This window comes from Seriola lalandi, unplaced genomic scaffold, assembly GCF_002814215.2.
Source record: "Seriola lalandi dorsalis isolate HSWRI2012SDOR001 ecotype SW California unplaced genomic scaffold, Sedor1 jcf7180002054932, whole genome shotgun sequence".
Lineage (NCBI taxonomy): Eukaryota > Metazoa > Chordata > Actinopteri > Carangiformes > Carangidae > Seriola > Seriola lalandi.
The window spans coordinates 38,521-66,496 of NW_019525484.1; the positions used below are offsets into that span (position 1 = coordinate 38,521).

At 40.5% G+C, this 27,976-nt stretch overlaps 3 protein-coding genes across 3 annotated transcripts; 2 read left to right on the plus strand and 1 right to left on the minus strand.

The window, feature by feature from the left end:
• Positions 1 to 2,327: 2,327 nt before the first annotated feature.
• Positions 2,328 to 13,045, minus strand: LOC111644400 (ssu-2 homolog). The gene is made up of 12 exons (XM_023393268.2): positions 12,993 to 13,045; positions 8,880 to 8,975; positions 8,704 to 8,788; positions 8,433 to 8,562; positions 7,561 to 7,621; positions 7,213 to 7,337; positions 7,021 to 7,083; positions 6,266 to 6,345; positions 5,853 to 5,945; positions 5,663 to 5,768; positions 5,461 to 5,568; positions 2,328 to 5,270 (listed from the first exon to the last, which is right to left on the minus strand). The coding sequence occupies exons 1-12, from the start codon at positions 13,015 to 13,017 to the stop codon at positions 5,136 to 5,138; spliced, it is 1,107 nt and encodes a 368-aa protein (XP_023249036.1). The 5' UTR covers positions 13,018 to 13,045; the 3' UTR covers positions 2,328 to 5,135.
• A 2,081-nt stretch (positions 13,046 to 15,126) lies between these two features.
• dynlrb1 (dynein, light chain, roadblock-type 1) lies at positions 15,127 to 18,254 on the plus strand. The gene is made up of 4 exons (XM_023393256.2): positions 15,127 to 15,265; positions 15,549 to 15,624; positions 15,927 to 16,094; positions 17,578 to 18,254. Exons 1-4 carry the CDS (start codon positions 15,263 to 15,265, stop codon positions 17,619 to 17,621), a joined length of 291 nt encoding a protein of 96 aa, XP_023249024.1. The 5' UTR covers positions 15,127 to 15,262; the 3' UTR covers positions 17,622 to 18,254.
• Positions 18,255 to 20,619: 2,365 nt separating this feature from the next.
• On the plus strand, positions 20,620 to 27,936 carry map1lc3a (microtubule-associated protein 1 light chain 3 alpha). The gene is made up of 4 exons (XM_023393260.2): positions 20,620 to 20,816; positions 23,205 to 23,260; positions 24,892 to 24,998; positions 26,644 to 27,936. Exons 1-4 carry the CDS (start codon positions 20,777 to 20,779, stop codon positions 26,804 to 26,806), a joined length of 366 nt encoding a protein of 121 aa, XP_023249028.1. The 5' UTR covers positions 20,620 to 20,776; the 3' UTR covers positions 26,807 to 27,936.
• The last annotated feature ends 40 nt before the right edge of the window (positions 27,937 to 27,976 follow it).

Consider the following 27,976-nt stretch of genomic DNA (forward strand, 5'->3'; position numbering starts at 1 on the left):
AGGTTTGGCAATATCACCACGAAACTTCCCCTGGAACCTCCTCAATGACCAGCTCAACCCCTGGAAACCTCATGGACTCTTGAAACTTCCTAAAAGAGCAAATAAAATCCTTCAAAACCTCCTGGAACCTCATTAATAATCATCAAATATCCTGAGAACCTCCTGAGCGAGCATCAAAACCCCTTCAAGGACTCCTGGAACTTCCAAAAACAACATCAATTAGCTCAATGAAATTAAACTAAACTAAACATTTTCCCTCCAAACTGAACTTCGTCTCATCAGCCTGAGTCCACAGCACCTCTCAGAATAAAACTTCTCCAAACTCACCGAGCTGAGGTCTGAGTCCAGGTCCGGGTCTGTGTCCGGGTCTGGGTCCGGGTTCGGGTTCGGGTCTGTGGGCTCCGAGTTTATTCCACTTCAGCTGGACAGCAGAGCCGGGATGTGGACTCGGTGCAGCGGCTGCCGGTCGGACAGGTCAGTGTCGGGTCACCTGGAGCCTCCGCGCGTTATAAACAAACTGAACACATGTGGGCAGCGGCGGAGCCGCTCCCTCCCCCTGAAGCACACCGTCCCTCTGCTGCATTCAAGTGCTGCTCGGAAAATACGACATTCGAGTTCTACCAAGTAAAAGCAGCAAAGAAAAACTGAATTTATCTGCAGGTTAATGCACCTCTTGTCAGTGTTAACCCAAGTGTTTTACTTCATATTGTGTCTTTTAAAAAACATTTAAAACACCCAAACAAATAACATTAAAGGCTAAACTTTTGTTTTGGTGAGTAGTATAAAGGACAACTAGCCCTTCTCCATATACAACAAATATCCAGTCAGACATAAATACATAAAGATAAATATTAACATATGTAATAACACTGTTAATGTTGAGACTCAGTGTCATATTTAAGAAAAGATGTTTATTCAGAAAGAATAAATTAAACTAATTCAAAAAGAGGTCACTGTAAATGTGCATTTAATGACATTTTTAAATTTTCCTGCCAAAACGACTGATAATGCTTGAATACAAGTGTACATAGTATACATTACACTGCATACATTATACAAGAGATGACGTCAGTGTAATCTGTTGGTCCTTTGTCTAATTCTGACTTGGTTAAGGTTCACGTGTAGGTTTGTATCACTGTTCCTTGAATCTGAGATTATTTATTTATTTGTGAGGATGTGATCTTGTCAACCAGTTTGGTTGGTTTACTGATTTTTCCTCAACCTGCCTTAATTGTGTGTCATTTACACCGTGAGACAGGCAGGTTTCCCCATGAAGAAGAAAAGGATTGAGGCGGCTGAAAATCTCTCGTGATGTCACTGTATTTAATTCTTCAGGCAGAGGATCAAACTCTGGGGTCTGGACTCAGTCTGTGATGAATTTATCTTTTACTTTAATTTCAGAAGTCGGGGCCACTTTCAGGGGTTCAGGGTGGATTTGTCCTTTGACACAATCTTTGTCTCACATTTCCCACTGCACATGAGGTCAGTAAACACACCTGTGGATGTGCATCATTTTATAAAGCAGGGTGCCCCCTTGTGGGGTTAGTTTAACAGAGCTTTTACAGCCCTTTAAAACTACCCCACCACTCCCACACAGTGAGTCTGTGGTCCTGTTCAACGGGGTCCAGGCAGAGTCTATGGTTAAAGAGGTCATGAGCCAAAACCTAAACTTCAACACTGCTTTGTACTTTTTTATATTGTACCTTTTGTTTTATGTAAATTTTAGTAACCAGTAACTTCAGGCGTCTGAATTGTGATCACTGCTTTTGTTTAGTGCTGCAGCATCTCTGACGTCCCTGTTTCCTGTCTGATTCATCACAGCAAGCTTGGACCAAATCAGCGTCACAACTTTTTAAAGCTCCTCCAGTGTAAAGGTCTGTGTCCATGTGTAGTGTGATTATAGATCAGCTCTAGCTTCTATATTAATACTGTGAAAGTATCAAAGCCTCAGTCCACAGAGAAATGCACACAGCCTGTATTCAGAAACTGAGCCTTAAAACCAGCCGTCAGGACTTCTGCAACTTTGTGATGTCACAACAAAGCAGTCACCAAGCCCCGCCCACCTGGACCCACCATCCAAACCTTGCAGTATTTGGTTTCTCTGAGTGTTTTTACCTGAAATCTGCTTTATTTTTAACAGTCAGCCAATCAGAAGAGAGGCTCAGAAAAACTACATTGAGATGGTTTTTGGTTCTTAAAACCACAAATATTTTCATATTTTCAAACACTTCAAATAAAACACAGAAGAAGAAGAAAAAGAAGCAAGAACACAATAATCCTGAACCAGTTTTAGATCTCAGGAGAGTAGAAGCGCTCAGACACAGCAGGATGATAACAGGAAAGTTTATTTGTGACATCTTTACTGAATATATTGAACAGGTTTTATTATGTTTATTTATGAAACAACACGACTTTAAATTGTAACTTTAGCTGTAATAAGTTTAGACAGAGATAACTGGACTACGTGACACACACAATAGTATAGAAAGTGATTTTCCTGTTGTAAAAGTGGAGACAAACTCAAGAAGCTGTAAATTTACTTCATTTCTGGGAGTGAAAGTAAAGCCTGTCATGTCCTAATAAAATATCTTTTACATATAAAATTCAAACTGATTAAATTCTTTAACAATCACAGAGACATTGTCAGACGTACAAAAAAATAACATAATATGAAATATGAATGAGTATTTTCCATAGATGTAAACTGAGACACTAGATTTACTGTTTTCTAAAAGAAAATAAAAACCTTTGATTTAACACACAAAGAAAAATAAATCTCCTCTGATAGAAAAGTTGTGATATGAACAGTCACTTATCAAAATGACAAACTGTCAGTGAGACCTGAGACGGAAAGTCTCCATGTGTAAACTGTGATAACGGGTCTTTCTTTGGCCTGTAGCTGAGTAAAAGAACATTGTGTTGAACGTGTGCACAATGTTAAAGGTCTGTTCAGTCGTTAAAGCAACGTGTCACTGAGGCACAGAGAGAGAGAGAGAGAGAGAGAGAGTAGATATAAAGTACTGTACTGTACGTTAAGTGCTTTTCCTGTGACTGTGATTTTTATATCAAACTGGCACATTTTAGTTTCCTGACTTGCTGGACCGTCCAACAAGCGAAGATGTAACTGGTATGATACTTAATAAATGTTAAAAACTCTTTATCTGTTAGGTAAAGCTGCAACTGACAAATGTTTTCAATATTGATTCATCTCCTGGAGCCGATCCCAGCTAAGTGCTAACAGTGCTAACCACTGCACAACTGCACAACGAACCATTTGGTCTTTAAAATGTCAGAGAGCAGTGGAAAAGTTTCACCTGACTTGAGTATAAAATCTAAAAGATATTCAGTTTATCATCAGGTACGATGAATAAAAGCAGAAAGTCTTCACAGCTCAGAAGCTGGAAAATCAACATAAATCAGAATAATTACCGATTATTTTTCTGCAAATCAACTGAAGGATTAATCCAGTAATCGTTTCAGACTAAAATGAAATCGCAACGAGTCCCATTCAAGACCAGAATAGACGATAGATTTGTCTGATTAGTGTTCTTTGCACATCACCGTGCCGTTACCTAGGTGATAATCCAAATGTTTAAAACCTAAGAGCCAGACGAGAGATGTAAAGACAGAAGTTAAAACGGAGTTAGAAATTATCCAACGACACGAATCAGTGCAGAGGAAGTGACTGTAAACTGCACAGGATTTCACCGTCTGTAAATGGAAGGAATTCAGATAAATATAGTATAAAAAGATATTTTTTTTATATTTATAAAAGGCAGGAAAAATGTAAGTAAAAATGTAGAAGTGTTTTAGTCCATCAAAAGTAAAAATAAACACAATAAAACAGAGTATGGCTTCTGATTCATTCTGGATGCGACAGCGAAGACGCCTGAAAATCAACTCGGAGCTACAGAGACAAGAAGATCTGTCGTCATGTCACCACATAATATTCACGTCGTCTCTGTTAATGTGAACTGGAGGGATTTGATTCGGCGCTGAATCTCAAAGAGAGAGCGCCGGCTGCGAAGCGCTCAGTCCGAGCCGACAGTAGAGAGGTAGTAGACGTTAGTACACACACAGTTCACTTACTGGATTATACTGGGTTATATGGAGCCTGGCGGACGTCGAGGGCAAACCTTTGATTCAGTGCAACAGAATTAATCACTCATACTGTAAAGGGAATTACCTTTATTTGTAAACTCCAATTAGGATGTGATGTTAAAATCTGTTTAAATTATATATGTTTTATAAAAGCATACTGTCTGGAAAGTCAAACTACCGTCTGTACATAGTGAAAAGTAACTGGCAGTTAACTTCATACGTGATGAATGAAATCCAGCGGTCCTGCTCACTGATTTACATTTAAAATGGACTTATACAACCAGAGATATTTAAAGGTTAATCTGTGGTGACATTTTGCCCAAGCCTGCCCTGAATTCACAATTAACGAGAATAAAATAAATTTAAAAAGAATAACCTACTACCCATGAATCTCAGCCCAAAATCCTAATCCAATATTATGAACCACGTAGCCCTTTTAGATCATCCACCACCTGTCAACTGTCGCGGCTACAGTAGATTAGCACGCAGGCTAATGCTAACAATGCAGTCTGTATGTATGATAAAGAGATGAATGGACGGGATAATTTATCATTTATTTGAGGGGCTTCGTTCATTAAACACGTCTGCTAACCTGCTGTAAACACCTGCAACCTCTGTTCACACAGCTATAAAAACAACATGACTCTAGTCAGGTCACAGTTTTGTAAATTATAGGTATAAATAATTAATCCGTGCACACAGATTATCAGAAATTTGACCCTTTGACGCCTGCAGGCTCGTAGGATTATACTAGTGCATATGTGAGGTTAATCATGAAGGATTACTATAGTTACACTACTCGGGTGTTCACATGGACACATGATAACCAGACTGTTGTTGACATTAAGGCCACATTCAGAACGTCTACTGCTTTTCACACTGTTTTGAGAATGAATTGAAAGTTTAGATTGTAGATTTCTCACACATCAAAGTCTCATGAACCATTAAAGAAATGACCCATGACACCTGTCTGTGAGACACGTGGGAGTGTTTGGGGTCGTAACGTCACCTTAACCACCACAAATCCCTGCTACTTATAAAATAGAACATGCGGTGGGATATTTGGATGCAAATACTTTGTTCTCTGTCCCGTAAACAAAGAAGTCGTGGACTTTTCCGTTGTAGAAGTAAAAAGCGTGAGTCAGGGGAACCAGCTCGATGCTCTGACGCTGCAGAGAGATAAAACGCAGGCATGACATTAGCATCACTCACTTTTTCAGTTTTCATTCAGGGAGCAGAATGATCATTAAGGACTGTTGATCTAACTGTGATTTAAATGCACTTCCTCCTGCACAGAAGAGTTATACTGACATCCAGTGGCCGGGGCGTGACGCTGCATCTACATGTCTACATTTGTACCTGTTGCAGGATGCGGCTGGTGGAACTGAAGCGATTGAGGTGTCCGTTGATCAGTCTTGTAGAAGCGTCACAGATCTCCTGATCGGGGAAACCCTGGATGGGGTACACCTGGGAGGACAGCAGCATTTATGTATCGCTGATGCTTCACATCTGACGTGAACTCTCGTTACATGTGAAAGAAAAGAAGTGTTTTTGTTTTTACCAGAAGGTTCTGGTCGATGAAGAAAGGATCTCCTGTCACTTTCTCAAACTTCTTGTCGGGGAAGTCGGGCTGACGATCAGGGATGAATTCCTCTACGTTGTTCTTCCTACTCACACAAACATAATGACACGCAGAAGAAGAGATTTGGGCGGATTATCAGTGGGAATGAGCGCGTGCAGCCTTGACGTACCAGGTAACCGTGAGCAGGATGAAGTGCATCAGGTTTTGGCTGCCGTGGCAAACGGAGCAGGTCTTGTAGCCGTGGCCGTGACAGAAGTGACACCTGGAGGTCACAAGAAACGTTATAGAAACACCCTTGTTGTCACGGCAACGTCACAGTGAAACACAAGACACAAGAGAGCGGAGCCGCTATAACAGACAGGTAAACATAGTAGAGCAAGAAGGTAAAGCAGCATTGGGGGGGGGGGGGGGGGGGGTTACATCTGGCTAACGTGGCTCCTCATGATACTCATAATTGTCATCCTTGTGATTCCCAGCGTGCTTTTAGCGCCCTCTGCTGCTGTGACAGTTAAAAGGCCGTGTCTGAAGGACGGAGAAGGAAATTCAGCCAGAACAGAAAAGTAGTCAGACTTGGACTCTCACCTCTTGCGACCTCGGCCGTGACAGGAAGTGCAACGCTTGTTCCTGGAGCGACCGTTTCCGTGGCAGAAAGTGCAACGCTTCTGTAAAATTAGAGGAGGGTTTAAGTCAGGTGTCCAGCGCATCAGCAGAGGCGGCTTCATCTTCACATTATTATGAGGCCGTGGTATTATGTTATCAGTGACTACAGCGACAGGAAGTGGTGGGACAGACACACTGAGGGTCTGAGTCTGTTCCCTCCTGCCGGGACACGTGATCTAATGCAGATATGTATAAACACCACACGTAAATATATTTTACTGCAGAACTTTGTTCATTTCTGAAGACGCCAACAATGAGGTTCAGAGCTGAGATCAAAAGTTAGAAACACAACATCATTCCATTTATCATATAATTGCATTTACATTTAACACTTTGTTGTCTATTGCCTGTAATGAACACATTACTGTTTGTAGATACTGTTTATATTCAAGTCAACTGACACTATAAATGTTGTGCCAGGAGTGTGATGAGTGTCTGGACATTAACTTCCCTTCAGAAAAAGAAGAGTTTGTTCATCACCACCAGGTGGAGCCGTCAGTGTGTGAAGGTGCAAGAAAAACTAGTATGAGTATGAGGCTCTACACAGATTCATGGTTTAATCGTGAACTTGTGTTTTTATGGGATTGAACTGAATCATGGAATTTACCACTTTGTCTTTCTTGCTGCCGCATATACAATATATATATATCTAGAATATATGAAGAAATACATCTCACCTGGCCTCTACCGAAGCAGCTAATACACCGAGTTCTTCCACAGCCGTGACATTTGTGACATGTCTGAAACACACACACACACACACACACACACACAACACACACACACAAAGATAGGTATAAAGTAGGTATAAAAACAAATCAGGAAAACTGAGAAAACTTGAGTGTGAGTAATAAAAAAACGAGCTGTACCTTGACGAAGGACGTGTGCGGCACGCGGATATTCTCCACCACGTCGGTGTATCTCTGAGGTAATGTCACCGGGACGTCCCACGGTGGAGGGGACATACCGTACTGAGGACCGTCCACCACCTGTCCTGTTTGAAGGAAACAAAACCCAGGACAATGTAATCAATGAAGAGTGGGTCACAGCTGATCGATCAGACTGTAAGTACTGTCTGACGTGGCCGTCTGACTCTTCCTGTGTGAAGTGAAAAAGAAAAGATGTGGCACAAAAGTCACATGACCTCAGAGTGCAGGTCATTTTCCTTTTCAAACACATTGACCTTCATGATTTCTTAGCTCAGAGTAAAGTTTCACCATTGTAGGGTTCAAACTGCCAGGCGCTGGTTCTGGTCTCGGTGTAGGTCTCCAGTCGATACTGCAGAGGGCAGAGGCAGACGATCAGAACACAGTCAGGCTGATGAACTGTCAGTATAGTACGAGTTTAAAGAGTAACATGACATAATCTTGTTTCTGTTGAGGTGGATTCTGGGAAGTTGTGTTTTAATTCTAGAACATAAAACCCTCGTTCATTGTTTGTGGCATCTATACTTTTAAAAGGTTCTGTATGTAACAATCAGAAAACTCTTGTTATTGATGACAGCGGTGGCCGTTAACAGACAGGTATCATGTTGATAGATGAGGTCACTAAAGCTACACTGTTATTACAGTTTGACAAACTACAGTGACTCTCAGCACTGAAATGAAGCGTACAGATAGCTATAGTTTGAATAACATGGAGTTTGTGTTGTGCTGGGAGCCGGTTGTTTGTTGACGTTAGCAGACTCCATTTCTAAGCTAACGTTAGCTAGTGTTGCATGACTGTTGGCGCTGTAAGAGACTGGAGGAGAGGCACTGAGGCAAGAAACTCTGGAGCGAACTTTCACATCACATCCTTTACACAGAAATCCCTCCACAGGCAAATGAGAAAGTCAGGAAAGGGCTAATTTTTAAGTTATCTTACAATACGTTCACACTGGATCTTAAAACACTCGATTTTAATTTGTTATTACAATATACAGTATTTCAAGTTTTCTGAAAAAACTTGTATAAAATGTAATAACTTTACTTTATGCGTTTTGGGAAGCACTAGTTTTTTTCCATCTTCACACTATTGAACATGTTCACATCTAATTTTGTTCCAGGTAAGTTATTAGAAAATAACTAATCAATACTCAACATGCTCGTACCCTGTAGACAGTGATGGGATTGAGCTCTTTGAAGGTCAGGTTCCTGGCAGGTTTGGAGCTGTACCGCCATTTTGACTCCACGAACTTGAGCAGGGCGTCTCTGGCCACATCCTCCGATATCGTGGGGACCCTGGAGGACAAAACACACAAACACACACATGGGTGTGTAACATCTTATATTTCTTTATTAAATCCTAAGAGACATTAAGGTAAAGCACAATATCATCAGCAAAGTGTTTTATAAATGAAGTGAATTATTGACGTGTGTTACCTGACGTTGGGCACCAGGGTGTTCCTGTTGAGCTCAGGCTGGGGGTTGTAGGCAGGTGGGGGTGGATACAACGGGTTGTCATCCTCTGGACAAACACAGAAACAAAAGGAGAGGAAGGTTGGAAAATGTTGCGGAAAAAAACCCCAAAAGAGAACAGAAGAGAACCAAAGACTCACGTCCTCCTTTGTGACCCTGGTATCCATGTATGTCATCCAGCCAGCCAGGAGGGGGCGCTGATGGTCCCTCCTCTGGTATGTTTGGATCAAAGGCACCTGAAAGGATGAGGCGAAGGAGAGGTTGTTTCCGTGTCTCGCTGAAATCGAACACACCTCAACATAATAGATGAAGTACTGATGTTTCTCCCTCGCTGCATCTTTTTAATAAATGTTTTCTATTTATTTATTTACTAAGTACATTTTCCAATTCATCTATTTTATGCACATTTTCAAACTGTGTGGAAACACCTTAAATTCAAAAGAGCAATCTATGCTTGGCTGAGCTTAGGCTTGGGCGTATAGAGAAGATGCCAGAAGTCAATAGTCAAGTCTGAGTCAATAATATTTAATATTTCCTGCCATATGTACCACTATTGAAAACAAGCATCTGAAACATAAAGTACAATAATATAATTATGTTATAACTTCCCCACCCAGCCTTGGACTCATCAGCCGGGACCAGCCAAACAAATGACACTGATGGAGCCTGTAAAAACATCTGAATATTTTGATGGTTTAGATAGAAAGTAGTTGTTTGCTGCTCTATCGTTATTTAAAATCTTATTTACGGAACCTTTCAAATTTGGATATCATCCAAGCCTAGCTGAGGTGGGAAAGTCTGCTGTATTGATACAGGCAAAATGCTACAAAGTGCAATGGAAACAGACTTGAAACCATGTCATTTCATTGTGTCTTCTTCTTCTGCAGTGGTTTAATGGGCCTAGACTGGAGAGTTAGTGCTACCAACTGGTTATCCCTGCTTTCATATGAGTGGCAGACCCAGCGAGACAAACAACAGGGAAATATCACTGATGAACCATTGTGTTCTGTGGCGACATGAACATGAAGTGGATTAATCCTCCTGTCCTTCATGCAGGTTCGGCAGGTACTGCTATTACTACATCGCAAGTCCTGTCTCCACCCACACCCTGTGTTGACCAATCTTTGTTTTGTTAAGGATTCTGTGACTTCTGCACACAGAGCTCACTCCAAAAGGCTTAACAGACCTGCAAGTCCCTGATGCAATGACTCCACTGTTTGTCTTCACATTATAACACTGCCGCATACTGGTTAAGCAAAACTATTTATAACTGGTGATTGTGAGAAAGTAGTAAAAAAATGTCAAGATGATTGATTGAAAACGCTGCATATGACCTAAGGGTGCAGGTTTTTGTTCAAAACCAGATATGGAACACGAAGGAGCATAACCTTTCATTTGAATCAACCACAAAAGCTCATTCTCTATGTGGGAAATCCCAAGTCAAAGTGAAGACCGTGACAAAATCCGCCTTCCAGCGCCCATAAAGCTCACTGACAAACATAACATATCTTGTTTATTTAATCAGTATAAAAAAATTCAAGTGCAATAACTTATGAGCCAAACTATTTCTGACTGGGATCATTTTCGATGCGACAAACAGAGACTCAAGAAATGTGTAATATTGTATTTGTAACTGTTTGATTTAAATTGTCTCATGTGCCCCTCAATTCTCTCTTATGAGAGCAGACATCAAAAATGTCAAACATTTAGTGTCTATAAAGTCTGTTTACAAAAACCACTAACCAAACAGCTCTTGGCATTTGGATATTGCACTTGGAAATATTGCAATTTCCATAATTTTTCAGCCCTAATAGCGACTGTGGCAGATTGCGAGGCGAGTAATATGCAACCTGGTAGCATGAGCCTGTAAGCCTGCGCTGAGGGCAAAGAAAACCCTGTGCTCCAGACAGATTGCGACATGCATTTGCATATCTCATGGTTGAAGTGCACAGTCACATGCAAAAGCACAGCTGACTGACTGAGGAGAAAATCTGTTTTCTTTGGCTCTTGAAGCTGAAAACTTTCCACACATAATAAAAGGCTGTTTATGTGAATTCCTTTACACATTCACAAATCTGAGTTCACACATACTGTACATGTTAAAGGTCCCATATGTTCTTCTTCTCTTGTATTTTGTTGTGACATCACAAAGTTCCAGAAGTCCTGACGGCTGGTTTTAAGGCTCAGTTTCTGAATACAGGCTGTGTGCATTTCTCTGTGGACTGAGGCTTTGATACTTTCACAGTATTAATATAGAGTCTAGACCTGATCTATAATCACACTACACATGGACACACACCTTTGGACTGTATGGGACCTTTAAGATGCTGCTTCACAACCTCCCACACACATGTGCAAACAATATTGCTTCCTCCACACTGATTGGCCAAAGGGGCGTCTGTATAATCTGCAGAGTTGCAGTGTGTTTACTTGTTCTGATATTTAACTTGTGTGTAACTGTAACATTAATCTGCAGCCTGGCAGCAGCATCAGCAAATTCAATCTCAACAAATACCAAAGAATATCATGTTACTACACAACCATGTAATACTACATAAATATACACAATAGTGCCTTGATTGAGACACTTCCGAGGCACCGTGCAGTTTTTAACATGTGCGTCATGATTTTGCCCGACACAAATACTTTCTTAGCAACCCAACAACGGCTACTCCTCTGAGTGTTTCTTATGAACTGTGTTTTCTTCAAGTCCCCGGCTGCCCGTCAGATAAAAATACAGCGGAGTCAGAGTACTTATGTGGAGCTGTACACAATACCTCCGTCTGAGGGATAAAAATATCAGCGAGAAGGTGTTTCCCCCAAAAAGATCTGGGCTGAGATGGACCGAGTGTGAGAACAGCTTGAGGGAAGGGAGGAGGGAGGGAGATAGAGACTCATTAAGAGAGAGAAAAATAAAAAAAAAGGAGAGGGTGGGAGAGAGAAGGAATGCGAGAACAAAGCCAGTCTGATTACTGAGGCTTTGACAGGACAATGCATCCAAAATACCCCCGCAGAGCTCATGTGGCCACTTCTGGTGCAGAACTCTCTAAAAATTGATGAAATGATTCTATGAACTTGACTGATGAGGAGACTGTACGACTGCGATGAGACATTCAGGCCTGCGAGTGGACGTCACGGACGAAAGGTCCACGACTGAAACACTGCGTCTTTGCGTTGTTTCTGGTCATTAGCTCTTTAACCTCGAACCTGGAGGACAGCTACACACTGACTGAGCCTGGAACTGACACATGTAAACTGCACTGTGCAAGATGAAGACATACTGTGAGAATATTAAACTATTCACTAATCAGCAGATTAATCAATAATAAAAACTAATTGTTAAACGCAGCCCAATATGTTTATGTTATGTTTATATGGAGACTTTGAGCAAAGTGTTAATGGGATATATGGAGACTTTGAGCAAAGTGTTAATGGGATTTGTGAAAGTGTGTTACTCATTTCAGTAAACGCTGTTTCAAAATAGTGAAAACTTTAAAGCATGAAAGAGCAATTTTCACATCCAGTCCACATTGGACCAGGTCCAGATCTGGATTAGATTATCCCAGACAAGCCAGAGACTCTTTAAAACAGTTTCAAATTTGTGGAGCATTAAGGCAAAAATAAATTAATTCATTAAATTAAAAAAAATACTGACTCTGCAGTTTGTTTCACACATTGTCCAGTTCAGGAAAAACACTTTACTTCGATTTGTCAAATCTGGATTAGATTACCCCAGAGAAGCTGAAGACTCCTTGAGCTGCAACAATTAGTCACTAATTGATTAATTGCCCGAAACAAAATCAATCTGCAACTATAAACGTTTAGCACTTTTTAAGCCAACAAAACACCTGGTGGATAATCAAGAAAGTAATTATCAGATTAATAATTAATGGAAATCATTAGGTGCAGCCTTTACCAGTCTACTATTAAGTAACAACCAGATGTGAGTCGGTGTCAGTCAGGACACAGTGTCTCAGCAGGTTTTACTACAGCGGCTTCCTACGAGTCAAAGACCCAAACACGTCCGCAGCTGCCGGACTGACGCTCTTCTCAACTGCAATTAGATAAAACTGAAAAACCCGGGGGAATTTTCTAACCCTGTCCCCGCGTTACAGTCCCGTACTACCGCCCCGGGACACATGCAAACCCGGGTCCTTAAACTTTCTGCCTCGGTTCTTAACACAAAAACCAGGTCGCAGATAAAGTCCGGGATCTGAACTAAAGTCCCGTCTCCGGTTTTTAAACATGCTCACCGAGGTCTTCGTCCTGCTCGTCCATTTCTCCGCCGCTTCGGTCAGTGAATGAAGCTCCGTAATGTGAAGATGTCAATGTCACATACCAACACTGAAAAAAACTAACATCGGGGACGATTTCCGGTTGTGGTTTTCAAAATAAAAGCCCATAGGATCGTTCACATTTTTTTTCACATAGGAGGAAAATAGCAAAGCACATCTACTCAGGTACTGTGTGAGTACTATTTGGAGGTATTTGTACTTTATACGAGTATTTTCACTTAATCTGAAAAATAACTAGTAACTACAGCTGTGAATGGAGTGGACTAAAAAAGTACAATATTTCTCTCCAAGAAGTAGAGTAGTGGAAGCATAAGTAGTATAAAATGGAAATAACCAAGTTAACTACAAGAACCTCAAAATTTTACTTAAATACAGTACTTGAGTAAATGTACTTTGTCATTTCTCACGACTGCACTGTGGCTGGTAAAAATGCTTTCAAGTTTTAATTTAATATCAATAGAAAAATAAAGACATGGATGAATGAATTTGGATGTTGTATCTTGTCACAGCTTGGTGGTTTTTGATTATTGTTAATATACTTATTTAACTCCATTACTCCTCCCTTTGTGTCAGCCCTGCATCAGTTTCTTTCAGTTTTACTTTGAAGGCAACATCTCTGTACTTCCTGTCCCGGCTTCTCTGTTTGCCTCTGACTTGAAACAGCTTCGGCCGCGCCCACATTGTTTGCATTCACTGTGGAAAAAAAGGGGATTAATCCAGATCCAGTTTTCACTTCACTAACATACCTCTTTTCTTTAAAACATTTCTCCTTGTGTAAAGTGTAAAGTTATAGCTGTGGAATGAACTGACCCCTTGTTGTTCTGAAACAACTTTGCAAAATTATATAAATAACTTTTAAATGAATTTACGGTCCGTGCATGAAGTATTATTCTTCTGCAATTGTTCACGTTGTATAATGAAAAATGCCAGTTTGTATTGCCTAATTTCAAATTGTCCTATTTGTGAGAAGTGCAAATGTATGTTGGCGTTTGTGAGCTCGTTCCTCATTAGCCGATGCTGCCTAAACGCTGTTAACGCGTCGCGTGTGTTGTTGTTTCCATGTTCTCCATCTACTATCTCCAGCACTGCATATATCCTGACAAAAAGGAAACTATTAGAATTCTGTTACTAAAAAAAAACATTTTGAAATAGTAAAAATAGCTATGACTGAGTAAGTACATGACATTTCCAGAGATCGTTAAACAGTGAGGTTTTCCAATACTGTTACTCCTATGAGTCGGCGGAGACTGGGCAGAGAAAGAGTCTCATGGACACACAGGAAAGGAAGGAGTGAACCAGCAAACATGAAGTCCTTTTGCAAGTGACACAAAATCCATAAAGGAATGTTCAAAATTCATAAACTGCAGCTAAAATCCATGAACTGCAGCGGGAAGTGAAGGTAAAAATCCAACAGCAGCTGTGTATGAAGTTCAAAATACTAATAAATAATAATCACAACTTTCATTATCATACAGTTCATTTCGAAAGAAATTTAACTAAATAAAAGGCTTAAATGTCACATGTTATTCCTGTGCCCAAGGACATTTAAGTCTGTATTATCTGACTTAAAGCTAGAAATCAGAGAATCCCCAAATCCTCCATAGATAACACAAGAGCACTGTCACTGTGTATTACATTAAAATATCGATTAACTGTCATAAGTGACAAATGAAATTGTTGAATGAACTTTTTAATTGAATCCCCCACATTAAGAGCTAATGAGTGCAAATGATTAACTAACACAGTAGAACAACATACTCTGGAAATATAAGCTTGCAAATGGCATATTCTAAAAAAGACAAAGGCTTGTTTTCATCAGTCAGGCTACTGAAGTTATATACCCGAAATTACTTTAATCTACAGTAGCTGTGCAGTGTATCTCCTAACAGTTCTCAACCAGATTTTAAATTGAACATACGTGTAAGATATAAAACACTTATTTTGGTGTGAGAAATTAGACAAACATTTTAAGGCGCCACAGCGTGAGAGCATCAGAGCCCCATTCATTGTTCAAACTGATCAATTGTTCAAAATCTTCTCAACGACTTTCATATCTTCCGCGTTTTGCCCTGGACCCGGAACACACCAGTGAGGCGGCTGACCCGGAAGTTGACGTCAGTTGTCTTCGCCCAGCAACAACACTGGACTGTTAGCTGTTAGCTGTTAGCTGTTATTTAGCGGCGCTCGGAGATCAGTTTCTGACACAGATTTTTCCTCACATACTCAAAATGGTAAAAGGGACCGAATGCCTCATGGATTTTCTTTTTATAAAAATGTGCATATTTCAGTCTTGACTGTTGTGATTGTGCAGTTTTCAGTGAGGAAGTTTGAGAAAGTGCTAACCGGGGCTAGCTTAATTGTGCTAGTCGGGCGTTGTCAAGATATTAGCTTATTAATCCACAGGGTGTTTTGACAGTTTTAACAGCAGCTGACCTCCTGTTATGTGTGTTCGTGTCGTTGTGTGAGATTTCAGCAGCTGAATTTAATGTTGCTAACTCATTTACTGTCCCTCAGGCTGAAGTGGAAGAGACGCTGAAGAGGATCCAGAGTCAGAAAGGAGTACAGGGAATCATCATCGTCAATTCAGAAGGCAAGAATACTTTATATAAATAACCTACAATTACTTATTCCTCTGTCTCTATACATATTTGTTACACGGTTTCTATTTACCAGCCATTTCTCCACCCATTTACATTACCAGCCCTGTCGGTGGTCGAAAATAACCCAGGCTCTGTGCTTGAGTACAATCTTGAGGGCTGCAACAAATAAGCACTGTTAATTGTTTTCTCTATTAATAGTATTAATTGTTTTGTCTACAAAATGTCTATAGTCTGCGGCTCCCAGAGTTCTAGTCCTCTGGTTACATGGAAATTACCCCGTCTCTTCCCTCAGGAATCCCAGTCAAGACAACTCTGGACAACTCCAGCACGGTGCAGTACGCAGGACTGATCCACCAGCTGGTGATGAAGGCCAGGACCACTGTACGGGACATTGACCCCCAGAACGACCTCACCTTCCTCCGGGTCCGCTCCAAGAAGAACGAGATCATGATCGCTCCAGGTGAGAAGGAAAAAAAAAAACCTTTCAGTCACGATTTTTAGAAGGAATAGCAAGATGTGCCTGTAAATGACAGACACCATCAAAAATGTGAGTGTGTTCAGTGCCACAGTGGAAGTGCCTAGAGGTTTTTTTTGTAGTTCATCCGATTTTTTCTGCACATTTTTTTTCCATTCATCCTTGAGTCGGGCACTTCAACATGTGGACAGGGGTTGAACCACCAACTTTAGATTCATATTCCCAGAATTAGAAATAAAAACTTAATGCAATATGTACCGGGCCAAATTCCTCAGAAAGCAACACACATCTGTCTTTGGTGGCTAAACAAATAAGATATGTTACACTGATAAACAATCCTTTAAAACAATAACATAATAAGGGCTGCAACTAACGATTATTTCCATTATTGATTAAATTGACAAAATAGTGATTTGAGTTGTTTTAATAGTGAAAAGTGCATGTTTTTATTTCTTCAAATGTCCAATTTGTTCTGACCAACAGTCAAAACCCAAAAATGTTCAGTTTATTATCATGTATTACGCAAAGAAAATGCTTCAAATCCTCACTTTTGAGAAGCTGCAATCAGTCAGTGTTGTGCATTATCCAGATTAACTGACTAATTGGTGCAGCTCCAAACATAATTGTTGTACTGTCGATTCACTAGTGGATTAATCAACTGATAATTTCAAGTAATACAGGGACTTGTAAAGATATTTGGTTCTGTGAATCATTTCAAATCCAGTTCAGAAAAATCACACCAGTCAAAAGCAGAAAAAAAAAAACGCCAGGAGGAGTGTTTCCTGGTTGTCAGCAGTTCGCAGTGAAGCTTACCCCACGACACTAGCTGTTACAGTTGATTGCAGTCAGACAAACTCACTGATTAGATGCTCTTTCTGCCCCGCCCCCCCCTCCAAAAACACAACATCCAGTTTACAGCCTCTGCATTGCAGCTCACCACAATCTGGAAACAGGCAGGAGTCAGCTTTTTATGACGCAGCTCATACTGAGGCTTTTCTCAACAGTTTGGGAGTTTTGATGATCTGATAAAACAGTAAGAATCGTCTGACCTGTTTATTATTGAATATTTTAAAACCTATATCACTCAGCTCACTTCATGGTTTTCCCTCCACAAGCTGGGCTTTAATACTTTTTGACTGGAATGTGTCTCCAGCACAGAATGTTAAAACCTGTCAAGCTTTAAATGTTGGCAGTGAACGCTCGGTCAGAGTCTTTGTCACTGATGAGATATTTCCTGTTTTAAATGGCACATAATGTTTCGCTTAGACAGAGTTCTTGTACAGCTGTTTTGTGTCAAGACAAGTTTGATTTATTTTGTTAAATAGGAATAAAGGTTTTTGTTGAAAAACAGTTTTGAAAAGCCGTATTTGCAAGTAAGATCCTTCACTGCTGCTCAGTGTTTGTTGCCATGTGCTCTATGTGTGATATGTGATCTATGAGTTTGACTGTTTTGCCTTTGTTTTCACAGATAAGGACTATTTCCTGATTGTCATTCAGAACCCTTCAGACTGAGACAGAAGGAACTGCTGCCCGACTCATTACTCTCTCTCTGTTCGTCTTTCATATCTAAACAGCCTTTTTTTTTTTATCCTGGTAAATCAAAAGTACCTGTTTACCAGAAGCTTTTTATGCACTTACTGTACGGAGACGTAAAGGCAGGGCAGGATTTGAAGGTGGATGAAACTGAATCTTGGCTCAGTGACTAGATGTGTGAGCCACACAGTCAGTCACCCTGCAGGAAAAAAAAAAGATTTCCCATATTTTAGCATTCCAGTTCCGTCTCTTCCCCAAACATAATACGTGTTACATCACTGTGCTGATCACATATGTATTTTAGCAGTTGCTAAAATAGAAGTAAGAACCTTAAAGCTGGACCAGTGCAAACATGCATGTGCTCAGTATACAGGAGGCAGAGAGACCACAACACATCTTTTGGTTTGAGGATGTTTTTGGGGTTTTTTTTCAGTTCAATCTTAATGGAAATCTTGAGATTGTTATTTATTGTTTTTGTTGGCAAAAGATGTTGAAGTGCAGTATTTCAGTGGTGAGCAGCGAACTACACTACAAACACTTCTCTGGTCTTGCCATGTCGACTTCCTGTTGGTTATTTGTAACAAATTAAGAAATTAAAAAATGTCAAAATGATCTCGTGTTTATTTTTTGGCATGTACTTTGCACACATTATGTACAGTGTTAACAGTTTTCAGCAGAAGTTAAAAAGCCCTTGTCTTTTACTTTAACAGTAAAATGTATTTTCATTGAGTGTTGATCTACCAATGACTTAATTATTTATTAATTATCAATTGTTTTGGCAACTTTGGACGGTAGAACAGGCTGTAAACACAAACACACTAACATGTTGTTACCTTATAGAATAATTCTAGCAAACTGTTCCTTATTTACACATTTAGCAGACACAGAGCAACATGAGTATTTATTTGGAACTCGTGTTTCTGGCTTCCCAGTGGATATATAATCCTAATTCTCACTCTCCTTTTTAGGTGTAGATGAGGGGAAATGCAGAGGAGGGTAATAATGCTCTACAGGTGTGTCTGCTTCCAGAAACCTCTGTCACAGTACACAGTTCGTTATATATAAATATCAATTAGTCGAGCTTCAAATAGCGACTTCACCTCAAACTCTTGTAACTCTGAGATTAGAGTCTGTTGCACTGACTGAACACACACTGAGCACCTGTCCATCAGTGCAGTAAACAGAGCTTCAACCACTGGAGGTCAGTAAAATACCTGGTTTATAATCAGCATTCTGCTAGTTAGAGTGATGTGTAGCGTGTATCTTTAACACAACATTTCATCTTAATTTCACATGAATTCTACACAGGTTTTAAATATTTAGTAGATTCACACGGGATGGAAAATAAAAAAAAGTATAAATCACATTCACATTAAGCACCAAAAAGCTGGTTTTGGACACAACGAAAACAACAGGTACGTCAAGAGGAGATGTCTCAGAAAGAACAAGAATAAACTCTTCAGATGATTTAAACGTGCTCCCTCGCTGCAAAGACAGTTTATCACTGGGTAGGATAAAAAATAAAAAAAAATCTAAATTCTGCTTCACAAATTTGTATTAATTATTTGTGAAAAGATTAATAATTTTACCTTTGTGGGTCTCCAACTGTTACATGACACATTGTGAGGATTTTAGGGAGATAATGCCTCGTTAGTGGAACTGTTAACGACTCAGACGTGAAACCACTAGTTTTAACTAGTAATTATATCTGTCGGATAAATGTGGAGTAAAACTATTTCCATCTGAAATGTAGAGAGGTAGAAGTATGAAGTTACAGTACATAAAATGGGAATAACTAAGTAAAGTACAAATACTTTAAGTTTGTACTTCAGTACAGTACCTGAATACATGTACTGAGGTACTTTCCACCTACAAACTTCAGCTCAGTATGACACTTTGGGCATAAAGCTTGCATCATATCTTTCCATACAAAATGACACAGCACTGAATGACTCATATGAAATACATGGACGGATGAGTAGAAAATCTGTGACTCTATTTGGTTGTTCTGTGTCTCTGGTCATTTTTCATCTCTCCATTTGACATTTTTTGGGTTAATTGTATGTGTATTTTTGGTTGTTTTACCATTTTTGATCATTTTGCATCAATCTTTGGTCAATTTTGTCTCTTTGTGGCTGCTGGTGTCTCTTTTCTGTCATTTATTTTATGACTTTGTCACTTTGTTATTGCTACTCTGTAATCTCTTTGTGGTTGTGCTAAGTGGATTTGGTTGTTTTGTGTCTTTGTGGTCATTTTGTGTCTCTTTGGGGTCGTTTTGTGTCACTGTTTGATCATTATTTGTTACTTTGCAATTGCTTTGTGTCTCTTTGTGGTAATTTTGTATCTCTTTACGGTACTTTTTTTCTTCATCTTCATGTGTCTTTGTGGTTGTGTTAAGTCTCTTTGGTAATTTTGTGTCTTTAACCTGAGCAATATGACTTTCAAACAAAAAATAAATTAACAATCTCTTAATATAGAGGTGCTGGACATGATCCTGAGCCCTTCGATGATTGAAAACCTTTATGGCACGCGAGAGAATTAGCAGTTTAAGTGGCATAATTCTTATATTATAATAAATGCTAGGCAGGTCAAATTTATTTGTATAGCACATTATCATACACATACGTCATTCAATCTGCTTAACAGAAATAAAAGAAGTATCTGAGCAGAAATAATAGAAGCATAAAAAATAGAAGTAAAAAGAATAATAAGAAAACAGCATATAAACAAAGATTACAAAATAGATAACATCTCATCAAAGTGCAAGATTAAAATATTAAATGAAGGCAGTGGAGAGCAGAGCAGTTTTCGGCTTCTTTTTAAAGCCAGTTATGGTTTGGGCAGATTTGATCTCCATAATAAAGTGAATTTTACAATGTTAATAACAGTGTATCTTAAAAGTCGCACAGTAAAAATTGGCGAACGTCCCCTTTAAAAGCAGCGGATGACGTCAGCGCCTAGGTTTACTTGCTTTGTTTGTCCGGAGCTGTTTTGCCTTCAGACTGACCCGAGAGACGACAGGAGACGCTCCGCTTGAAATCAACACTAAACAGTGTCTCTGTGACCGAGTTGCGTTATAAGCAGCTGTAACTGCGTATTCATCAGGCTATAACTGTGTAATAACACTGACAGAGATGCCGTCCGACAGACCCTTCAAACAAAGGAGGACATTTGGTAAGAAACCACCGAGGAGGCAGTGTTGTTGAAGCTAACGTTAGCTGCTTGGAAACAGCAGCTGTTAGCCGGCCTGTTAGCCACCTAGCTAACCCCGTCATGACAAGTGTAGTTACATGGTGTTTACTTGTATGGTTTTATATTGTACCCGCGGTTTTTCACAGCGGTTTGAAACTAGGTTTATAGGCTCATATCGATAGCAGCCTATGAGTGAAGCTCCTGGGTGTCTAGTTAAGAGAATATTTCTTTATGGTCGGTTTTTGACCCAAATGTAGAGAAAAAAAAACAACATGTAAAATGTAACTACATGTCATCGACGCCGTAACGTTACAGGCGGTGTCTGTTTAACCCTCTAGGCTTTGTCTTTGGATGTTGATGTGCAAAAGCCATCTGGGTCACTGTCACATTAGCTTGAGGCTAGCCTGGCCTGGCATTACCAGCTTGCATACAACTGGTTAGGCTAGCTGGACTAACATAAGCAGTTAACGTTTTCGTGTTTGCTCCAAGGAAAACAACATGTGCTGACACATTATCCCAGTACACGTGTTCAGTGATTTATGTTGTAATTTGATGCCAAACGACGGCCCCCTATGCTGGGAAGGGAGGAGCCCAGACTCTGTCCATTGCATAATCTTGCCATACAGAGAAATATGGGATAAGCAACAGAAACATGGGTAGGACAGGGAAAAACTCAATGTACTGTTGTTGCATTTGTTTATTACGTCCTTATAAAGTTATTACATTCACAGTCAGTGAAGTGATTTTGTTTCACAGTGACTAGCAGGCCTGGTTGACCCTGTTTTATATTGTGGTTCATTGCTATTTGTCACACTGACACACATTATAATGGTATTATATAACAATAAGAGACCTTGTCCTGAGTGGACCGATGTTAAGTTAACTTGTTGGGTTATCTGGTTTACTTAGTAGTTAGGTACAGAGCAGCATTTTCTAAACTAGGGGCTGAAGGCCTGTTAGCAGTGGTACCACACATATGAAGTGCTATGTATTTGATTAACTTGGGACACAGGGTGAGGAACTGAAATCCCAGGTTGTGTCTTGGCCTAAAGTATAATATTCCCTCTTTTAATAGCAGGAATAATAGAGCCGGCTCTGAAAGTAGTATTTGTTAAACAGATATTCTAGTCATAGGTGGGGCACTGACTGTTTTGATGCAAAGCCAGGAAAGGGAATTATATCAAAAACAGGAGAATAGTAATGGATTATCCAATTTATGAAAGCATTCGATTTTGATCTGCAGAGCAAACCCACAGTATCTTTTATACTTGTATTCTGGTCATTAGCACGGACTGTTCCCATTGCTGGGTTAGAAAAACATCCTCAGACCTAAACAAAGAAACCATTCACACGTCTCTGTTGCTCCTCAATGCTCTCTGAGCTTTGAACCCAGCCACTGTTTAAAAAACAGGTGAAGTATTTTTTTTTCTGAAATAGGGCAGTAGGCTGTTTAGAGAGGCCAGTGCATGTTGTAAAATTAGACAGTGTGGTGGTAAAAACATTGCAAAGCTCAAGCAGGTACTGTAAAGAGAGGAATGTGTGGGAATTCAGCTCAACATTCACACGTACACAAATCATATGCAAAGATGTGAAACATGTAAATTCAGTCCACAAATGTCAAACTGCTCGCAAGACACTCAGAGACGGTCTTAAAGTCTGCCCATTATAATGCATGTGAGTCTGTGTGTACTGCATGTACTGATGCATAAATCTCTGAGAGAGCTGTGATCTGTCACTGCGTTCACACATTACATCGTAAATTAAAAGATGATGTTAGACAACCGGGAGGAGGAAGTGGGTTAGAGGACGCTTTGAACATAACAGATCAGAGATGGCGATAACAGTAAAGTGGTCCATTCCTCCTATTCTCAGAGGCTGGTGGGGCGTGGATAACATGGACACAAATTTTTTTTTCTTTTACCAGCAGGACCAGCCATCATTAAAGAGTCTAGCTGTGTCAGGACACAACACTGGCTCACTGCTGCACCAGGAGACGTTTTATTATTTTCATCTGAACGTGCACTGACAAACAAAACCCTCTGACAGATATTAATTTGGGCAAACAGGGCGAAACATGCAGGGTCTTCAAATTTTTAATTAACATATTTTCTGTTTTTTGGTAAGGTAAAGATTCAAAAGGGTTTTCAGATTAAGCATCTGGGCTTGTTTATCCCCTGTCCCACAATAGAGACACAGTCTGTTTTAATAAAGTGTTTTCTCATTGCTCATTTCGAACTGGAAAAAAAAACCCAAAACCAGACTGTTAGCGTTAGCAGAGGAGTCACGGCTTCATTTGTGGTGAAGATGAATTGAAACTGTTCTTTTGAGTTCGCCATGTTGTTTATAGTTTGTGTCTTTCTTTGCCCACAGCTGACCGGTGCAAAGAGGTCCAGCAGATCCGCGAGCAGCACCCCAACAAGATCCCCGTAAGCTGCCGTTCAAATCTGATTTCAACACACACCACACTTCATTGCTTTTTAATGCAGCACAGTGCAGACACCAGTGATCCATGTAGCCTGTCAAAAATCTCTGTGTGCAGTGGCATGAACTGTAAATGCACATATGTTCTTGTGAAGGCTTTTGCATGTGTTAAGAGTGTGTGTGTGTGTGTGTGTGTGTGTGTGTGTGTGTGAGTGAGTGAGTGAGTGTGAGAACGAGGCAGAAATATAGAGAGAGCAGCACAAAAAAAGGCTTTTAATCATTTGACAAAGCTGTTATAAAACGGTTTGCTCTCGACTGTGAACTAGTACTAAATCAGTTTGATGACACATTGGCAAGACTGGCCATATAATTTATCAAATATCTGTGAGTTAATATTGTACTTCAATAAATTAAGATGAAAGTTTTATTTTACTCATGGTTCTTAATCTGTAATGAAGCCTGGTTAACGTGGCTTCATCAGCAACACACATAAAAATGATGTGTGTTTCAATGAGGTGTGTATTTTCTAATCTTTATGTTTCAAACGTTCGATGAGAAGATTGAAACCTCTCTCATGTCTGTACTGTAAATATGAAGCTAAAGCCAGCAGCCGGCTAGCATAGCTTAGCATAAAGACTTGAAACCCCCCCCCAGTTATCAAATTAATGTAGTGGAGTAAAAAGTCAAATATTTGCCTCTGAATTGTTGTGGAATAGAAGCAAATAATGGAAGTACAACAGGAAACTGCAAGTACCTCAGAAATGTACTTATGTGCAGTACTTCAGTAAACGTATTTGTGGCACTCCATCACAAGTATGTAGGTAAATACTACAGTTGAATGCTCAGGAAGAATAAATAGAATATGAAGAAGACATGAAAATGAGCCTGTCTTCAAATATTAGCTGCTCAGACTCTTTCTGTTGTTGATTGATGAATTTTTAGCCTCTTCCTGCTGATCGCTTCAGGTTCAGAAAATATTTTTAGGCACACGCAGCATTTTCAGATCGTCAGGTCAGAGGGGGAGGGGCTGCGGGGGCCGTTCCAGAAGCTTCATCTCGTCTTTCTTTAAGTGGTTCGTGGTGGTTTTTGAGGTCTGCTTTGGATCGTAGTCGTGATGTGGAAACCAGCCTCTTAAACTCTCACTTTCTCCACCGACTGCAGGACGTCTTCATCCAGGATCTGCTGACATTTAACAGTGTTTCCCGTGCCACACAACCTCAAAGCAGAATATTTCTACCCTCTTCATCAAATGCTGCCGATTCTTTTTTTCTCCAAACACACCTTTGGTGACCGTGGCCAGAGAGCTCATTTTTTAACGCCATCTTTCCTCAGTGCAACAAAACTCTTAACAGCCATTTCCTGTGGAAATTTAGCTTTGATATCTTTTTTATACCCTCTCCTGTTTCGTAGGCATCAGTTAGGTTCGTTGGCGGCTTAGAGGAGTTTTACCACAAGGTTTGAAGAGTCAGAATTTATCATCAGCTGATCATCCTCAATAAAATTCATCTACGTTACTAGTCCTAACGAATCAATTACGACCTAGCAAGATAATGAAGTTGTGAGACTTTACAAGCAGGAGTGTGTCTGTATGTGGATGACGGACTGATTTACAGTGTGGTGTCTCGCTCTGCTGCAGGTGATCATCGAGCGATACAAGGGAGAGAAGCAGCTGCCTGTTTTGGACAAGACCAAGTTCCTGGTGCCTGATCACGTCAACATGAGCGAGCTGGTCAAGATCATCAGGTAAACAGAGACTCACACACACACACACACACACACACACACACACACACACACACACACACACAGCAGGTTATAATAGCTTACTGAATTGGATACCAGTATAGGTTAAGTTCAGTGAGGTATATGTTTGGTATGTGGTCTATATTTGGAGCTGTCTGTTTGAATGCACTTCTTGTAAGTTTTTTTTACGTGTGTGTGTGTTTGTGTGTGTCTGCGTGTGTGTGTTTGGCATCTTGCTGAGGCTGCAGCTGACGAGTTTGTTTACAAGCGCTGCTTCAAACCCAAGGGACGACAAATAAAGACACACTGTACCTGCAGTTATAGAAGAATGGGCATTAAATTAAGGTTTTATTGTCCTATTGAGCATAAACACTATAATATATCGGGGGGGGGGGTTATTGATTGTTATTAACCTTACATGCTGTTGATGCAGAAGTATAAAGGCACTTGTCTTGATGATGTAAATCAGTCATAAATAGATTCATCTCAGTGAATTCACATATGAAGTGGTCGGCACGTTGCACGTCCCTCTTCAGAACTAAGACATGTTGTTCGAGGACCCGCCCAGAAGTGAAGGCTGGGGGTTGGAAAGTGAGGACGGAAAGAGGAGAGAGTGAGCTAAAAAAAAAATGAGCAGAGCTGAAACACGGAGAGACAACGAGTTATTGTGAGAGATTTATTTGAAATTTAAATAGAAAGGCCAGTCCGACTCTGAAGGGTTTTGTTGTGTGGTGCGTGTGCGTAGTATGTCGGCGGTTAGAGTGAATGTCAGTAGGAAACTGCTCCACTGCCTTCATCTAATCATTTAACTCTGCACTTTAATTAGATATCACCTGTTTTATCATCTGTTACGACCATCAAATGACCTCTGTGGATGATAATGTGCTCTACAGATACATCTGCATCGCCTAGACAATAAAAATCTATTTATTTTAATCATAGTGCGTTAAATCTACCTCCCTCTCTCTCCTCTTTTGTTCTTTTTCTCTTGTCTCCCTCTCTCGTGGGTCACTGCTACAAAATATTTATAGCAGAAACACAGATATTATTGTTGACAGTATCAGATATATAATATTATACTGATCACAATGAAGAGATATTAAAGTGATAAACATCTGGAGAGGTTCTGACATGAATCCTCCATGTTTTAAATTCTCCATGTCTGTTGATTAATATAATAAAGCAGCCCGTAGAATCATTAAAGCCCACAACTGGACTGGTGTGGAGCAGTAGAAGTGGTGCATTGTGAATATTATTTAGTATTAAGTATTAGAAAAGAGCGAATCAGTGTCAGTATCGGGAGGGATCCACAGTCGGTCCCTTCTCCTCCCTGAAACATCAGAAAAATGGACGTTGACCAGTTCAGTCGGTCCGTGACTCTAAATGCTGCTGCATAGAAAGATCTTCGCTGCTTTTGGATTTTGATAAAAACGTGTTTATGTTTAAACAAAAACAATGTCCTGTGGAGCTTTGAGAGAAGTTGATAGTTAAGATTGCATCTTGCTGAATGTGGGTGGATGTGAGGAGAGGAGGATTGTGGGAGGTTGTCATTGTTATACTCGATCACTAACAAGTGACACACGTGAAATATGTAATGCCGCCTTAACTTCTCTTTTCCTGTGTCTATCCCTGTGCACCTCACCAGGCGTCGGCTGCAGCTGAACCCCACACAGGCCTTCTTCCTGCTGGTCAACCAACACAGCATGGTGTCGGTGTCCACACCCATCTCCGAGATCTACGAGCAGGAGAGAGACGAGGACGGCTTCCTCTACATGGTCTACGCCTCGCAGGAGACCTTCGGCTGCTAGGGAGGGAGAGGGGGATGCGGGGAGGGAGAGCGGGACATCTTCAGGTGCTGGGAGACTTGGGGGGAGGGTAGAGGGATGAGGGATTTGGGGAGAGGGCGGGGGTGGCACTAGAAGGTAAAAGAGAGGCATGTGGTGTCAGAACCGACCAGAAACCACCCAACTCCATGATCCTCTCCACTTTGTTGCATTGCAGGCCCACGTAGCAACACAGTCAGTCAGTGTTCATGTGACAGACACCCCCTTGTCCCTCTCTCTCCGTTGTAGTCGAGCACCTTTCTTCATATTGGTCAGTAAATACAACACTAGCTACAATAGCCAGAGGACATCGTTTGTGTCTTTCCCGCCCTCAGAATCCTACCTGTGATCGTTCTGAGTGCTTTTATTTCATCTCTCTGTCCCGCTTTTGGTCCCACGTGGACTGCGGTCTCTTATTTTGAAAGGGTGGGACAAACCAATGACTTAAGTAGTTTGGAAGCTGTCTGTAAAGTTCCACAGAAGCGCTATTGATCTATTGATTTTCATCCTTAAGGCTACACACACACACACACACACATGCACACACACACACACACATGCACACGCACACACACACGTATTAGACGAAGCTAAACTTGAAAGCAGGCGGTTGCTTGCGAGCCAGTCACAGTTCAGGATGTAATTTGAAGCTTGGCTGAAGAAGCCACTGATATATACGCAGGTGAAAACAGCACAGTGTGGTTCATAACTATCCAGTAATCTGCTGTGTCAGTCTATATCCTCATCGTTGCAACAGCAGTAGTAGAAGCTAGAAGATAAGACTCGTAGTGATTCTTGTTTTACCGTTTTAACTTTTTTAACTCACATCTTAGTTTGTTTTCTTTTTTTAAATTCTCGTCTTTTGTTTGAAATATTATCCGTAGTTTAGGTTTGTGTTATGTAACTAGTCCTGAGTTTGTTTTAATCATACATTTACCGTCAGCCTGAAGCTCAACTTGCCAACTCGATACTGGCTACCGAGTAGCTGACAATCAGGCTCGAAACGACCGTAATCCTGGTCGACTTATTAGCATTTACAGTAATTTCACATGTGCAATATTTATCCCTTCAAGCCCCTGCAGGTTTGAGAGACACACGAGAACAGCGGCACTGTTGGGTGACGCTGTTAAACAAATATCATCTGTCCTACTCCAC